Here is a 16,868-nt window from a genome sequence, read left to right as displayed (position 1 = left end):
GTCCGTGGCGGCTGGTGGTCCGTGGCGGCCGGTGGTCCGTGGCGGCTGGTAGTCCGTGGCACCGGTGGTCCGTGGCGCCAGTGGTCCGTGGCGCCAGTGGTCCGTGGCGGCTGGTGGTCCGTGGCGGCCGGTGGTCCGTGACTGCTGGTGGTCCGTGGCGCCGGTGGTCCGTGGCGGCTGGTGGTCCAAGGCACCCGTGGTCCGTGGCGGCTGGTGGTCCGTGGCGGCCGGACCACCGCCATCACCCATGGGAGAGGAGAGCTCCGATTAAGCCTGCTAAATAGGAATCAGAAGTCGCCTTACTTCTACGAGGAAAAAAATATGACAAATCACAGGAAATATCATGGGGAAAAATATGACAACTCCTGGATACCTATATGGACGAGAGCAGCTATAGTATACTAAGAGAGGTCCGAAAGTAGTGTACAGGAACCAGCGTCACTCGCACGAAACTATGAGGCACTGTTAGGTCACTGTGCAGGGCCTGATGTGGGTCGCTACGTCAGAAAGTGAGTGTCGAGAAGCAAGCAATTATCCAGAAATACACATAAAACCATGGTGAGAGGGGGGGGGGGGTTGAGGACCATGGTGGGTGAGGACCATGGTGGGGGAGGACCATGGTGGCCGTCATCAGGTGAGGGTGACCACCACCATCACCACCATTACCGCGTTTTTCTGAATGTCACCGCAGGCGGGGAACCAGGTGAGTGAACGCGGCCTCCGGACCAGGTGAGTGAACGCGGCCTCCGGACGAGGTGAGTGAACGCGGCCTCAGGACGAGGTGAGTGAACGCGGCCTCGGAGACCAGGTGAGTGAACGCAGACGAGAGCAGATGCAAGGCAAGATTGGACGATCACAGCAGGGAAGCAGACACAGCCGAGGTGGTGAGGGAGCAGACCAAAGGACCCAACCACTCACAACGAGACACACATATATTGTGGCGCTGGTGATAGCATCACACGGGATCACCATAGCCCGTGCTACATGGACACTTCGTTCTGAGTAGCTGAATCTAAAACAACAATAACATCACCCTTGAGGTTCCCCTTCGCCAAGACGCTGGCAGCCTTAACCTCCTTTCTTGAGGCGTAAAGAAGCCGTCTAGTCCATACCACTTTCTGTATTATAGATTTCAAAACCGCGTTACATGTATATACACCATTATTTAGGTCTATGTATACATATATGTTGATTGTATTTATGTATGATTGCATTTAAACATCCGCGGAGAAAAATATGTATGACTTTGTTTATGTACAGACGACATAGGTAATCATGGAATGTTATATTTACTTCTACAGGAGGCGGTAGAGTATGGGTGATGCCCAAATGCTACGACGGGAAAAGAGCTGCAGGCGTAAGCGTTTTAATGTGGCGTGAACGTTTTCTTTCACCGGAGTCACGTTCTGTGAGTGTTTGGTAATGCAAAGGACAGGCAAGTGAGGAGCCCCAGTCAGCCACGCCCTCGTTAAGCTCTGAGCAGGTGATGCCCCCCCCCCCTGCTAGGTGAACAGGGACATCAGGATGAAAGAAACTCTGGCCATTTGTTTTCGCCCTGGCCGGGGATCGATCCCCGGTCCCTAGATCTACGCACCCAGAGCGCTGTCCACTCAGTCACTAGGCGCCCTTAAATTGTGTGTGTGTGTGTGTATACTCACCTAGTTACTCACCTAGTTGTGCTTGCGGGGGTTGAGCTTTGTCTCTTTGGTCCCGCCTCTCAACCGTCAATCAACTGGTGTACAGATTCCTGAGCCTACTGGGCTCTATCATACCTATATTTGAAACTGTGTATGGAGTCAACCTCCACCACATCACTTCCTAGTGCATTCCATTTATTAACTACTCTGACACTGAAAAAAATTCTTTCTAACGTCTCTGTGGCTCATCTGGGTACTAAGTTTCCACCTGTGTCCCCTTGTTCGTGTTCCACCCGTGCTGAAGAGTTTGTCTTTGTCCACCCTGCTAATTCCCCTGAGAATTTTGTAGGTGTGTGTGTGTGAAAAAATAGATGGTACTATTTAAAGTCTCCAGTACTCTCTTGGGTGGAGAGTACTGTCGCTCATTAGCTGTTCCATGCAAAGCTGGAGGAGCTGGTGATCCCGGATACCGTGCGGGCAATATTTGCATCCAGAAATGACTCAATATAATGGCAAAAATATCTTTGAAACGCCCTTTATATCTTGTATATATATATATATATATATATATATATATATATATATATATATATATATATATATATATATATATATATATATATATTCCCTGGAGCCCTGGGGAGAGCTCCAGGCCTTCAACCAACTGTCCTCCAATACAGCACAACCAATCACAGCCCATCTACCAAGACAGCCAATCTACCATCACAGCCAATCTACCATCACAACCAATCTACCATCACAGCCAATCTACCATCACAGTCAATCTACCATCACAGCCAATCTACCAACACAGCCAATCTACCAAGACAGCCAATCTACCAAGACAGCCAATCTACCAAGACAGCCAATCTACCATCACAGCCAATCTACCAACACAGCCAATCTACCATCACAGCCAATCTACCAAGACAGCCAATCTACCAACACAGCCAATCTACCAAGACAGCCAATCTACCAACACAGCCAATCTACCAAGACAGCCAATCTACCATCACAGCCAATCTACCAACACAGCCAATCTACCATCACAGCCAATCTACCAAGACAGTCAATCTACCAAGACAGTCAATCTACCATCTTAGCGTCAGTGGAGAGAGTGGGAGCCTGGAGGGAGTCCACCAGAGGACTTGCAGTAACCGTAATTATTATTGTGTGGTTAGTTCTTTGTTGGCGAGGGTCGGTTATGTGATGTTTGGGCCAGCGTGACCCGGCACTACGGGGGGGGGCACCACCCAGGTCAGAGGTCAACGTTACATGAGAGAGAGAGAGAGAGAGAGAGAGAGAGAGAGAGAGAGAGAGAGAGAGAGAGAGAGAGAGAGAGAGAGAGAGAGAGAGAGAGAGAGAGAGAGAGACAGACAGACAGACAGAGAGACAGACAGACAGAGACAGGGACAGAGAGACATTTATACACCCCCTATCTATTCCCTCTCGTTCCCATACGAGCGCTGGTGACGAGTAATCAATAATGTGATCATGGTACAAAAATAGAGATAATGCAAATTAAATATGATTATATTTTCTCCATTTTAACCCAAATAATAGATCGTACTTTATTGGAGTGTTGCGCTCACTGTATTATACAGCAGAGTTCTGAAGAAGCAGGTATAGTATACATTGTTGACTAGACGCATGAGTGCATACTTTACTCGTGACTATTGCGTTCTATTTCCAGTGGCGGGCTCCGCGTTCTATTTGCAGTGGCGGGCCCCGCGTTCTATTCTATTTCCACTGGCGGCCCCGCGTTCTATTTCTCCTCTTCTCGAGGCGTTCTCTGATGACCGAGGCGAAGTGTTGTCAATGTGTTCCATGTTTAGGTTCCATAAGGTCGTTCATATGTTTACTAGTTTAGCGGCAACCCGTTCTCCCACTTTCTTACTGTCAATATTGACTTATTAAAAACGTGCATATGTGACATACTAAACATACTAGTTTACCTTGAAAAGCTTCATAGAAAACACCGACCTTACCTAACCTTCTTAGTATGTTAAGATAAGCATCTTATTGCTTCGTAATTACAATTATTACTTAACCTATTATAGGTAAAGTTGCTTAGCGGATATGTTGGTGCTGTTGGTGGTGCTGTTGTTGGTGCTGTTGTTGGTGCTGTTGGTGGTGCTGTTGTTGGTGCTGTTGTTGGTGCTGTTGGTGGTGCTGTTGTTGGTGCTGTTGGTGGTGCTGTTGTTGGTGCTGTTGTTGGTGCTGTTGGTGGTGCTGTTGTTGGTGCTGTTGTTGGTGCTGTTGTTGGTGCTGTTGTTGGTGCTGTTGGTGGTGCTGTTGGTGGTGCTGTTGGTGGTGCTGTTGTTGGTGCTGTTGTTGGTGCTGTTGTTGGTGCTGTTGGTGGTGCTGTTGTTGGTGCTGTTGGTGGTGCTGTTGTTGGTGCTGTTGTTGGTGCTGTTGTTGGTGCTGTTGGTGGTGCTGTTGTTGGTGCTGTTGTTGGTGCTGTTGTTGGTGCTGTTGTTGGTGCTGTTGTTGGTGCTGTTGTTGGTGCTGTTGCACTCGTGTTGTAAGTTGTGTGTTGCAGCCTCGTCTGGGCTCCTCTTGTATTTTTTGTGTGGTTTGCTGTAGTTGTTTGTCTCTTCTCTTGTAGTGCTCTCGTTTTCCCCTCATCTATTTAGTGTAAATAGATGAGGGAAAATAGATAAGTGTAAATAGATGACGGAAAATAGATAAATATTTAAATGGGAAATTCCCATTTAAATTCCCATTTGAAATTTGGAATAACTGAGCTCTTTCAACCCCTTTTATACCCTGTCGTAGCTCTGTCGATTAAGGCAGTGTCTGGGATGCTCCCGGACGCAGGTTCGAATCCTCGTCACGGCCCTTGTGGATTTGATCTGAACCTCAGGAGGATCTGTCTGGGTGGTGGGCAGGGGGGATAGGGTATTGCCCAATCTTGCTGGGTATACGGGGGGGGGAGGAGGGGGGCCTTCTTGCAACAGCTTGCAATCTTCCACAGTCAATGAACCTTCTTATCGGCTTTATATAACATGCAAGGTTGTGGGATATTACGGGTTATTCATGCCCGTGCATGAATCTCTGGTGGCTTAACCTTTAGTAATCTATTAATCAGCCTAGGGTTAGGTCGTTCACACAAATGCTGAACAAACCGGTAAGTAAAAAAGCGATCCCCGCGGGACATCCCGCTTCGATACCCTCACTTGTAATTGTCTTTCACTATGACATATTTTTTGTATTGTCCTTTAGGTACTCCTTGACTCAATCAATTCCTTTCCTGTATTTTATCTCGGCTTATCTTTTTCAATATAATGTTTCTTAGGAGCGGAAGCTTCGTGTTGTCTGCCCGTGAGAATGGTGGTGGTGATGGTGGTAGTGGTGTGGGTGGTGGTGTGGGTGGTAGTGGTGTGGGTGGTAGTGGTGTGGGTGGTGGTGATGGTGGCAGTGGTGTGGGTGGTAGTGGTGTGGGTGGTGGTGGTGTGGGTGGTGGTATGGGTGGTAGTGATGGTGGTGGTGGTGGTAGTGGTAGTGGTGTGGGTGGTATAGGGTGGTGGAATAGGGGTGGTGGTATGGGTGGTAGTGATGGTGGTGGTGGTGGTGGTGGTAGTGGTTTGGGTGGTATGGGTGGTGGTATGGTGTAGGTGTGGTATAGGGTGGTGGTGGTAGTGGTAGTGGTGGTGGTAGTGGTGATGGTGGTGGTGGTGGTGGTGGTGGTGGGAGAGAGGGCAATACCTAAGGAAGTATAACATGGCTGTTTAAAGACAGGTCAGAACGTTGTGTAGCGAACGTGACGTGGAGGCACCATCCTGCTGGCTCCGTGGGTATGGGGGGGGGCATGGGGGGCAGGGGGGCAGGGGGGGCAGGGGGCAGGGGGCATGGGGGTCAGGGGGCAGGGGGGCAGGGGGGGGGCCCAATGGGTGCTGGGTGGGGGCTCAGGGGGGTGGGATGGGGCTCACCAGGTGGGGGGTATTATTAATGATAATAATAAAGAAAAAGGGTACAAGTACAAGGGGTACTGGGATGGGCGAGAGGGCACCTCTCGGGTAGGAAACAGAGGGTCAAGGTGAACATATATTCTGGAATCCAAGTGAGAGAGGAATATCTGCGATATTACATCACTAAATACCTGTCACTGAGAAGAAAATATCAGCGAAACAATGTTCGTAGATGAAGCAAAACTGTTTAGGTAGATTTTTGGAACCAAGATAAATGGGCTCTCAGAGCACTCTAACGTACATAAGACCGACCATCGAGTATGCAGCAAAGCTCAGGAATTCGCATAAAAAAAAAAAACTGGACGAGAGAAAACCTCGCCACATTGGAGGAAAGATGTAGCGAGAGACATGTTAACAACATACACGATATTAAGAATAATTATCAAAGTATACAGCGAGGCCAACTTCAAGATTAACATGTATTCGAGGCCTCAATCAGAAATTAAAGTCACGGAGAAACCGGAAAGACGTTAGAAAAAACTTCTTTAGAATAAATGTATGAGAAAACATTATGCCAATCTGTGGGCTTGAACCCATCTTCTCTGGACTCCCCAGGAGAGACGAGGGTTCAATCCCCTCCCACTGCCATAATATCATCTGGTAGATGCATGCCGTTACTGTCATATATTGTGCAAGAAATGAACAGGCCAAGTTGAAAAAGTACATTAGTCAGATAAATGACAGAAACTGTTTTGTGTGGTCATCAGCTGGACCCCAATGACAGAAACAGTCTGGGAAATCATCTACGCCATTCAAGAGTGAACTGCGACCCAAAACCTAGACCCAACATACGAGCTCAAAGAGCAACAGTTGTTGTAACCCCCGTCACTGTAGCCACTGTAGTCACTGTAGTCACTGCAGTCACTGTAGACACTGCAGTCACTGTCAGGCCAGCTGTGACGGGCGAGGTGTGGTGGCACCTGGGCTAGCGTGGTGCGTGGTGGGGGAGGCGGCAACACACCCGCCATTACAGTAATTGCGAAAAGGTAATACCCGGTCAGCGGGAGACATTGCTCTAGGAGTGTATAGTGCGTTGATCCCTGCTGTCCCGCCACCAGGGGTACCACTACCACCAGGGGTACCACCACCACCAGGCCAGGGGGTACCACCACCAGGCCAGGGGTACCACCACCACCAGGGGTACCATCACCATGCTCAGGGGTACCACGACCAGGCCAGGGGTACCACCACCACCAGGGGTACCATCACCATGCTCAGGGGTACCACGACCAGGCCAGGGGTGCCACCACCACCAGGGGTACCATCACCATGCTCAGGGGTACCACCACCAGGCCAGGGGTACCACCACCACCAGGGGTACCACCACCACCAGGCCAGGGGTACCACTACCAGGCCAGGGGTGCCACCACCACCAGGGGTACCATCACCATGCTCAGGGGTACCACGACCAGGCCAGGGGTGCCACCTGCCAGACAAACACGAACGCACACGTCAGAAGTCAGGAGTAGAATGCGGATGTCAACACACATTAGCGCCAAGCATCCTCCCTCTTGCTCAAGCTTCTTCCTCTTCCTCATCCTTCTTTTTACCCTTTTTCTTTGCTCTTTTCCATCTACCTTTTCTTTTTAACAATTCTGTTTTCCTCCAAGTCCCTTTCCCAATTAAAAGAATAACTCACATATTAATACAGAACTCATAAATCACAAGAGAATTGAAAATGTTGAAATATTACATTTATAAAAGCAAGATCAGTGGCTTACCACATCAACCCCCTTTCCCTTTCTATCCTCCCCCTTACCCTTTCTACCCTCCCCCTTACCCTTTCTACCCTCCCCCTTACCCTTTCTACCCTCCCCACTTACCCCTTCTACCCTCCTCTTCCCATATACCCTCTCTATCTTCCTCTTCCTTTTTTGTTGTTCAAGGTGAATACACGAGAAGACGACTTCTGACTTTTGTTAGCCGTCTTAGAGCTAACAAGAGTCTTGCTCTTGCATCTCTGCTTTTTAACGGGGGTATTCTGCACATCCTGCCATGCCTCCTAGCATCATGTGGCAGGAGGCATGGCTGTGTTCAGATTTGAAACAATTGTTTGGCTCAAACACTGATGAGATCGTTCGCAAAGCATCCATCAATCTCAGGCGACTATGGAGTTGTGCTCTGATTGTCGGTCTGGAGTGGCCTCTCCAGGGCGCAAAGCCAGGGTAGGTTGATTCGTGGTAGAAGCTGTCACCCATGCAGCAGGTCCCCCCCCTCCCTCTCCACGGGGCCGAAAGTCTCCAATGGAAAGGCAAACGCCAATACGATTGGTTCCAGCGCCGTCGCAGGAACTGTCAGAACGAGGTTGAAGGCAACAACGAACTGCCCCGGGGAGCCTCCAGCTCCGGGGTTGACCTCGAAGTTGGTGAAAGAAGACACAGGGACTCAGGACCCGGAGACCGCCGTGGTCGGGGCCGGAGAAGAACCACCCCAGCAAGGGCAAGAACGACCCCAGCCTCCTGAAGCAGAGCCTGGGGGGCCGCACGAGCCCCAGGAGGTGGACGGCCCGGTCCCGCACCTACGGGTTCCTGACAGAGATCGTCACAACCCCCCCCCCCCCCCCGTCACCCGAAACCGGCTTCCTTCACGACCCAGCGGAAGGAAGAGTAATAATTATCAATTAATTATATTATTATTATAATAATGTAATTAATAATTGGGTAATTATTAATTATCCAATGTGTTCATTCATCCGCACAGTAACGAAGGACCATCTCTCCATTCTGTCGGTTTTTGTCACTATGTGTCTGCGTCAGTCTCTAACAATGTGCCATCGTTGGATGCCCTGGCCTGTTTCTCTTCGACTTTGTTTAACTTCCCCCATCCCAAAATGCCAACATCCACCCAGACCATATCATATTTGCATAGCATCAGAACCCATTTGAAAATATCTTGGGTGTGTTTTCTGTAGCACTTCATCCGTCCACCAAACAAATCCAAGTGTTGGATATGTCTCTCACCACACAAAGGGACCGGGAGGGGCAAAGGAGAGACTGGCATGAAGATTGTATAGGAAAATGCTGATGGAACCTTCAACAAAGCATGTGAACTGTTTTCAAATAAACAGCGGATATGTTGAAGAATATGAACCTTCCACTGGGACATTTTCTTGGTGGTTACCTCCCTTGTGCATTTTTAATAAAACACTATTTGTATTTATGAAAAATAATATAAAAATTCTAGGTGGTATAGTTTGTTCATGGTAGATCAACCAAAATCTTGACAGAAAAAAAACTATCCGGAGCCACAGAGGGAGGAGGCCGCGGCTGGGGTGCCGTATACACGACAATATCCGGAGCCACAGAGGGAGGAGGCCGCGGCTGGGGTGCCGTATACACGACAATATCCTGAGCCACAGATGGTGTAGGTTCTTGGTAGGAGCGAAGCTGGTCACTCTTGTGTTAAGACAGACTAAACCAACCCGTTGGTGCCTCAGTTGCTGAAGTATTCGACGCATGCGAGGCCTCTGCTTTTTCTTGAACCCCCATCTTAAGACGCCACGTTTCTAGCAAAGACAGGACGACTAAATTTGCATCCAGTGCCTCCCTCGTTGCTTAATGCTGACTGCTCCTAAATGGGCGCGTCGACCAGCACCACAGGTGGACACAGGTGAACACAGGTGAGCACAGGCTAACACAGGTGTACACAGCTGCAGCACCTGCATTCCCTCGACCTGTGTAAACAACTGTCGGCGTGTTCTTGAAAGAAAAAATAAAGTAGCCAAAATATTGACTCTCACAACACCTGCCCCCCTGTGAAGCGGGTTCTCACACACCCGACTCTGAAGCGGGTTCTATCACACACCCGACACTGTGAAGCGGGTTCTCTCACACACCCGACACTGTGAAGCGGGTTCTCACACACCCGACTCTGAAGCGGGTTCTATCACACACCCGACACTGTGAAGCGGGTTCTCTCACACACCCGACTCTGTGAAGCGGGTTCTATCACACACCCGACACTGTGAAGCGGGTTCTCTCACACACCCGACTCTGTGAAGCGGCTTCTCTCACACACAATCGCTCCCACGTCACCTCTCCAAAAATCCCCCCCCCCTCACCAACACACCTGCGAAAAACACATTAGCAACGCAATGGCTCAGAACACCCTAATCCATTCTACAGGATGAACAGCGACGTGACACACAAGCTAGAAGAACGTTTATAAAAGCACGGAAGATGATCCCGGTCGCTGGACGCGGCTGTGACAACTGGGGAAAAAAAATTGCGGCGCCGATAACATTTGATAACACTGCTTGATAACATGGACGCTTCGCTAAATTAAAATTTCTTGAATATCGGTTCAGGAATAATTGGCGGTGTTTAAACGGAACGGTGGACAGAGTTTTTGCTGTCTAAGCTGTCTAGACAGGAGGAAGGGGAAGACATTATATTATATATAATTACTACTATATAATTACGTATAATTACGTGTATATTACTTGGTATCTCTCTCTTCTCCTTTCTAGTGAATACATTTGGAGAGCTTTGAGACGATCCCAATAATTTAGGTGCTTTATCGCGTCTATGTATGCCGTATATGTTCTCATGTGGCCTCATAATCTCTGTTGATAAAACAAGGGTTCTTATTCCCCATTCTCTTCATGTTAACTATGCTATTAATGGAGTGCCCGTGGAGACTTGTGAGTCTTATAAATATCTTGGAGTTGAGGTTAATGATACAAATCTCACCAGCAACCTGCGCAAAAAACTAGTTGAGCGTCTTAAACCTCTCAAAACTCTTGTGGGCAACGGATTTGGCATTAACATAAAATATGCTCGTAGTTTTTATATTGCCTTTATACGATCTGTTGTTGATTATTATGCCTTGCATCTTCTTAATTTTTCTCCTAAACAATTACAAGGCCTAGATGTAGTACAGAATATTCTGGGTTGTCCTAGAACTGTCAGAATTGGTAACATGAGAAAGGAACTTATAGGCCGTATTCGAATTTTCGTCACGGCCCTTGTGGATTTATTCATTTGATACATCACGCTATTGTGATTTCTGTGTGTAATGAAGTAAGGGCGAAGAGGAAGAACGGCCTATTGACATAGCTTGAGTGCATGGGGAAATTGTGTAAAATCCTGGTTTGTGTCTCGGAGAGGCTGGAGGATCCAAGTAAATTCAGTAGAATTTCTGGTTGCAATTCCTATACCCTATCGTAGCTCAGTCGATTAAGTCAGCGTCTGGGATGCTCTCGGACGTAGGTTCGAATCCTCGTCACGGCCCTTGTGGATTTGTTCATTTTATGTTTAAGGTCTTCATATTTACCGTACCTGAGTACATGTAATTTATCACTGTTAAACGTCATGTTATTTTCTGCTGCCCAGGCGAGAACTTCACCAGTCGAAGATGGGAGTGGGGAAGAAAGGAGGGGGGGGGGGAGACAGGGGGAGGGGGGAGGGGAGAGAGGGGGAAGACAGGGGGGATGGGATAGACAGGGGGAGGGGACAGACAGGGAGAGGGGGGAAGACAGGGGGATGGGATAGACAGGGAGGAGGGGATAGACAGGGGGAGGGGACAGACAGGGAGAGGGGGGAAGACAGGGGGATGGGATAGACAGGGGGGGGAGGGGTGAACACAAGTGGACACAGGTAATCCAGTGGTGCCACATCTTGCATTGTTTACACAGTGGTGCCGCCTCACCAAGAGCCAAGGTGAAGGCCGCCAGTCAGCCAGAGGTGAGTGAACCACGCCAGCAGGTGTAGCAGGTGTAGCAGGTGCAGGTGTAGCAGGTGTAGCAGGTGCAGCAGATGCAGCAGGTGTAGCAGGTGTAGCAGAGGCAGCAGGTGTAGCAGAGGCAGCAGGATAAGCTACAGGAAGAGCACGGTAGGGGGGGGAGGGGGGTAGCAGAAAGAGGAACTGAAGACAACAAGACAAATTAGGACAGAAGAAGAGGAGACGTGAAAATAAGAAAAACAAAGAGGAAACCGTAAATGAGAAGCGGGACGGGAAGTGGGACGGGAAGCGGGACGGGAAGTGGGACGGGAAGCGGGACGGGAAGCTGGACGTGAAGCGGGACGGGAAGCGGGACGTGAAGCGGGACGGGAAGCGGGACGGGAAGCGGGACGGTGAAGCGGGGTGGTGATGAACAAAGACTAAAAAACCCGAGAAATATTGTGAGACTTTAAGAGAAACCAAAACACCAGAGACAAGGAGAGAGAGAGAGAGAGAGAGAGAGAGAGAGAGAGAGAGAGAGAGAGAGAGAGAGGGAGAGAGAGGGAGAGAGAGGGAGAGAGAGAGAGAGAGAGAGAGAGAGAGAGAGAGAGAGAGAGAGAGAGAGAGAGAGAGAGAGAGAGAGAGAGAGAGAGAGAGAGAGAGAGGGGGGGGAGAGGAAGGTGTGAGTTGAAATTACTAGGTAAATGTCTTAATTCCCCCCCCCCCCCACCCACCAACCACCCTACAGATGTGATCACTCGCCCGTAGCCACCACCACCATCATCACCACCACCACCACCACCACCACCACCACCACCACCACCACCACCACCATCATCACCACCACCACCACCACCACCACCACCACCACCACCACCACCACCACCACCACCATCACCACCACCACCACCACCAGAATCCGAACTTTTAAAGTTGTAAATTAATATTGTCTTAACAACTAGCTATACAAGATGTAAAACTTGCAATAATTCTTAAAAAAAAAAGAATTACAACAAGGGAACTTGACTTCTCTAAACTATATTCTCTGGTCCGAAAGATGGCTGCTCAACGTGAACCCCAGTAAATGCAAGGTAATCAGAGTGGAGGAGAAAGCGAGCAGACAGCAAGAACAGAAGAACATGAGGGCCAAGGCAGAGTCTGAAATCTGAAGAAAAACAAAAATTGAGAGTAGACGTACCACCAAGCCAGTCTCCAAAAGCAGAATGCTCCCAAGAATATGCAGAAGAGGCATATGTTAAGCTGGCGAATAGCTCCCAATAGCGTCCAGTGATCGGCCTTGAGAGCGCTCTACACCTCCATGAAGGCCACGTGGGAATGAGGCAGATTAGCAGGCCATTACGACCCCCTCACCAACTCAAAGAATTAAACGTAGAAGATATGAAGGAAATCCAGAGACTTGAGAAGCATGTCATTAGATGATCAATAATTGAAAAGGCCCCAAAAGCAGATGGTCGGTCCAACAGGTACAACTAGACAGGTACAATTAGACAGGTACAATTAGACAGGTACAATTAGACAGGTACAGACGGACTGTACACAAAGCCATCACAGTCAGGGCAGCATTAGGCCCCCTCTCACGGCGTGTAATGGATATAAATACCGCGATGTTTACCTGTGATGTGGTGCCCCGGGCCACAGTGAAGCTCCGCCACATTACTGATCCTCTCACACACACACACACACACACACACACACACACACACACACACACACACACACACACACACACACACACACACACACACACACACACATACACACACACACACACACACACACATACACACACACACACACACACACACACATACACACACACACACACACACACACACACACACACACACACACACACACACACACACACACACACACACATGATACACGGTCATAATGACTTTAGAGCGCTTTCTCCTGATAATTACCTGACCTTTGTAGTAAGTAGTGATGCTATATTGAGTGTTCCTCTTCAGTTGTTACAGGAAGGTAGTTACGCTCCATCGTTTACTGTCCGGCTGCTCTCATCTTCTCTCTCATTATTGTAATTACCTTGCTCTTGCTGGTATTGTATTCAATGAGCCAGTTCTCAGACCAACTCTGCAACTCTATGGACTGCATCTGCCTCGTCTCTTATCACGTGTTAACACAGATGTACAGGACTATCCCCCATGGTCACGTCATCACGTGTTAACACAGTTGTACAGGACTATCTCCCATGGTCACGTCATCACGTGTTAACACAGTTGTACAGGACTATCTCCCATGGTCACGTCATCACGTGTTAACACAGTTGTACAGGACTATCTCCCATGGTCACGTCATCACGTGTTAACACAGTTGTACAGGACTATCCCCCATGGTCACGTCATCACGTGTTAACACAGATGTACAGGACTATCTCCCATGGTCACGTCATCACGTGTTAACACAGATGTACAGGACTATCTCCCATGGTCACGTCATCCACGTATGTGACTAGAGGTTGGGTATTTTTTTCTGGACTAATGCCTCAGACCCTCCTGGTATCCCTCGATAGTATTACTCAGATAGTATTACTCAGGATAAAATACCTGAAATCCTTGCACTGTATCCATATTTCGCTTCCAGTAGATAAACGACCTCAGGGATTAAGAAACTAGTGTATTGTGTAGACTAATAATAACAAACAGCAGCTCCCACTATGACTGTAATATCTCCATTGCTCAAACAATTATGCATTAGCGATAAGGCCTACTATAAATGAATAATGATTCACTGTAAATACATATCTATTGAAAATAGAACATTCGCTGTAACTAGCTAATATAATAATATATGTAATTATTAATGTAATAATCTCCATTGAGGTCTGATAAAAGCCTTTTGTGCCCTGTATAATCCTTTTTGCGCTACCGCTCACAGGATGAGTATGGGGTGCACAATAAACAAGCGGCCTCCGGCGGCTACAATGACAAACTCTGACTTCTTGCCGCTGTTTGAAGGGGTTTGTTTACAAGCCTCGCATGTGTACGTGCGTGAGTGTGTATGTATCCACCTAGTTGTACTTACCCACTTGTGCTTGCGGAGGTTGAGCTCTGACTCTTTGGTCCCGCCGTTCCCTGTGTGTACTCACCTATTTGTGCTTGCGGGGGTTGAGCTTTGGCTCTTTGGTCCCGCCTCTCAACTGTCAATCAACTGGTGTACAGATTCCTGAGCCTACTGGGCTCTATCATATCTACATTTAAAACTGTGTATGGAGTCAGCCTCCACCACATCACTGCCTAATGCATTCCATCCGTTAACTACTCTGACACTAAAAAAGTTCCTTCTAACGTCTCTGTGGCTCATGTGAGTACTCAGTTTCCACCTGTGTCCCCTTGTTCGCGTCCCACCAGTGTTGAATAGTTTATCCTTGTTTACCCGGTCGATTCCTCTGAGGATTTTGTAGGTTGTGATCATGTCTCCCCTTACTCTTCTGTCTTCCAGTGTCGTAAGGTGCATTTCCCGCAGCCTTTCCTCGTAACTCATGCCTCTTAGTTCTGGGACTAGTCTAGTGGCATACCTTTGGACTTTTTCCAGCTTCGTCTTGTGCTTGACAAGGTACGGGCTCCATGCTGGGGCCGCATACTCCAGGATTGGTCTTGTGTGTGTGTGTGTGTGTGTGTGTGTGTGTGTGTGTGTGTGTGTGTGTGTGTGTGTGTGTGTGTGTGTGCGTGCGTGCGTGCGTGCGTGCGTGCTTATGTTTAATGTTTATGTTTGGGTGCGCAAAGTCACTGTTAACACCTAGATAACGCGAAGCCAATTCTTTGTTCTTCCCAAGCACCCTCCCTTCCTCCCTCCCTCCCCCAATCTCCCTCCCTCTCTCGCTCTCTCCCCCTCCATCTCTCTCCCTACTTTTCTCCCTCCCTCCCTCCCTCCCTCCCCCCCACAACACTCTCCTCGATTAACTTATCTTGACAGTGTTTTCTTACCTCCTTCTTTCTCTCTCTTTCTGGTTTTCTTTTCACTGTTTGTGCCAATCTTTGTCTCTCTTAATATTTGTATTTGTATTAGTGGTTTTATAATCCTCCTCCTCCTCCTCCTCCTCCTCCTCCTCCTCCTCCTCCTCCTTTTCTCACCAGCCTCATCCTCCTCCTCCTCCCTTTCTCACCAGCCTCCTCCTCCTCCTCCTCCTCCCTTTCTCACCAGCCTCATCCTCCTCCTCCTCCCTTTCTCACCAGCCTCCTCCTCCTCCTCCTCCTCCTCCTTCGTTGTTCATACATAACAAATACACTGTTCACTCGTTCACTTTTTTGGTCTTTGGTATTAATGGTAATTTCATGTGATCAAATATTATTGTTGTGTTGTTTACATCCTTATGTGGTTGTCTCTCGTCTCGTTGGAGCGTTCTCTGGGTGCTCTCGTATCTCTGAAGCGTTCTCTGGGTGCTCTCGTATCTCTGAAGCGTTCTCTGGTCACTACTCTGCCCTCTGAAGCGTTCTCTAGGTGCTCTCATATCTCTGGAGCGTTCTCTGGGTGCTCTTATATCTCTGGAGCGTTCTCTGGGTGCTCTCATATCTCTGGAGCGTTCTCTGGATGCTCTCATATCTCTGGAGCGTTCTCTGGTCACTACTCTGGCCTCTGAAGCGTTCTTTGGGTGCTCTTTTATCTCTAGAGCGTTCTCTGGGTGCTCTCATATCTCTGGAGCGTTCTCTGGGTGCTCTCATATCTCTGGAGCGTTCTCTGGGTGCTCTCATATCTCTGGAGCGTTCTCTGGGTGCTCTCATATCTCTGGAGCGTTCTCTGGGTGCTGTCATCTCTCTGGAGCGTTCTCTGGGTGCTCTCATCTCTCTGGAGTGTTCTCTGGGTGCTCTCATATCTCTGGAGCGTTCTCTGGGTGCTCTCATATCTCTGAAGCGTTCTCTGGGTGCTCTCATATCTCTGGAGCGTTCTCTGGGTGCTCTCATATCTCTGTAGCGTTTTCTAGGTGCTCTCATATCTCTGGAGCGTTCTCTGGGTGTCCCACAACCCCTTATAGCGTTCGCTGGGCCCCTTTCATCTTGCTGGAGCGTTCTCCTGGTTCCTCCAATCTCTCTGGTGCGTTCTCAGGGCACCGTTGATATCCCTGAAGTGTTCTCTGCCCCCCTCATATCCTAGGAGCGTTCTCTCGTCGCCTCCCAGCTCCCTCGAGCGTTCTCTTTGCGTTTATTATATCTCTGGGGAGTTCCCTGGACGTCTCCTATCTCTGGAGGGTTCTTTTGGCGCCTCTCAGGTCTGAGGCGTTCTTTGCCCACCTCTCATCTCCCTCGAGCCTTTTCTGAGCCCCTCTCTTCTCTTTTGAGAGCTCTCTGTGTCTCTCTTAGGGGCATTTTCTGGGCCTCTGTCGCGTTCTTCCTCTATCTCCCTCCTTCTCTCCCCCCCCCCTTCCCCAGTCAACCTCCCCCCCCTCCCCTTCCCCAGTCAACCTCCTCCCCCCCCCCTCTTTCACCTCGAAGGCATAACACTGAAAGAAATTCGCTGCATCACTGAGTACAGTGACCACAAGTGGCGACCCTCCCCCCCCCATTCCACACTCCCCTCCCCCTATTCCACACCCCCCCTCTCTATCCATCCCCCCCTC

At 49.0% G+C, this 16,868-nt stretch overlaps 2 protein-coding genes across 2 annotated transcripts in view; both read right to left on the bottom strand.

The window, feature by feature from the left end:
• Positions 1-16,868, bottom strand: part of LOC123760283 (uncharacterized) — a 149,492-nt gene that overhangs the window by 29,469 nt on the left and 103,155 nt on the right. The gene's annotated exons all lie outside the window — the stretch shown is intronic.
• Positions 15,751-16,245, bottom strand: LOC138363087 (RNA-binding protein 25-like). The gene has a single exon (XM_069322041.1). The coding sequence runs from the start codon at positions 16,243-16,245 to the stop codon at positions 15,751-15,753; it is 495 nt and encodes a 164-aa protein (XP_069178142.1).

This window comes from Procambarus clarkii, chromosome 1, assembly GCF_040958095.1.
Source record: "Procambarus clarkii isolate CNS0578487 chromosome 1, FALCON_Pclarkii_2.0, whole genome shotgun sequence".
Taxonomy (NCBI): domain Eukaryota; kingdom Metazoa; phylum Arthropoda; class Malacostraca; order Decapoda; family Cambaridae; genus Procambarus; species Procambarus clarkii.
Note: the sequence above shows the minus strand (reverse complement) of the source record. Positions and strands in the feature narration are given on the sequence as shown.

What these genes read in the sequence shown, in the direction of transcription:
- LOC138363087 (XM_069322041.1), bottom strand. Translation starts at nt 16,245, where the DNA reads ATGAGAGCACCTAGAAAACGCTACAGAGATATGAGAGCACCCAGAGAA.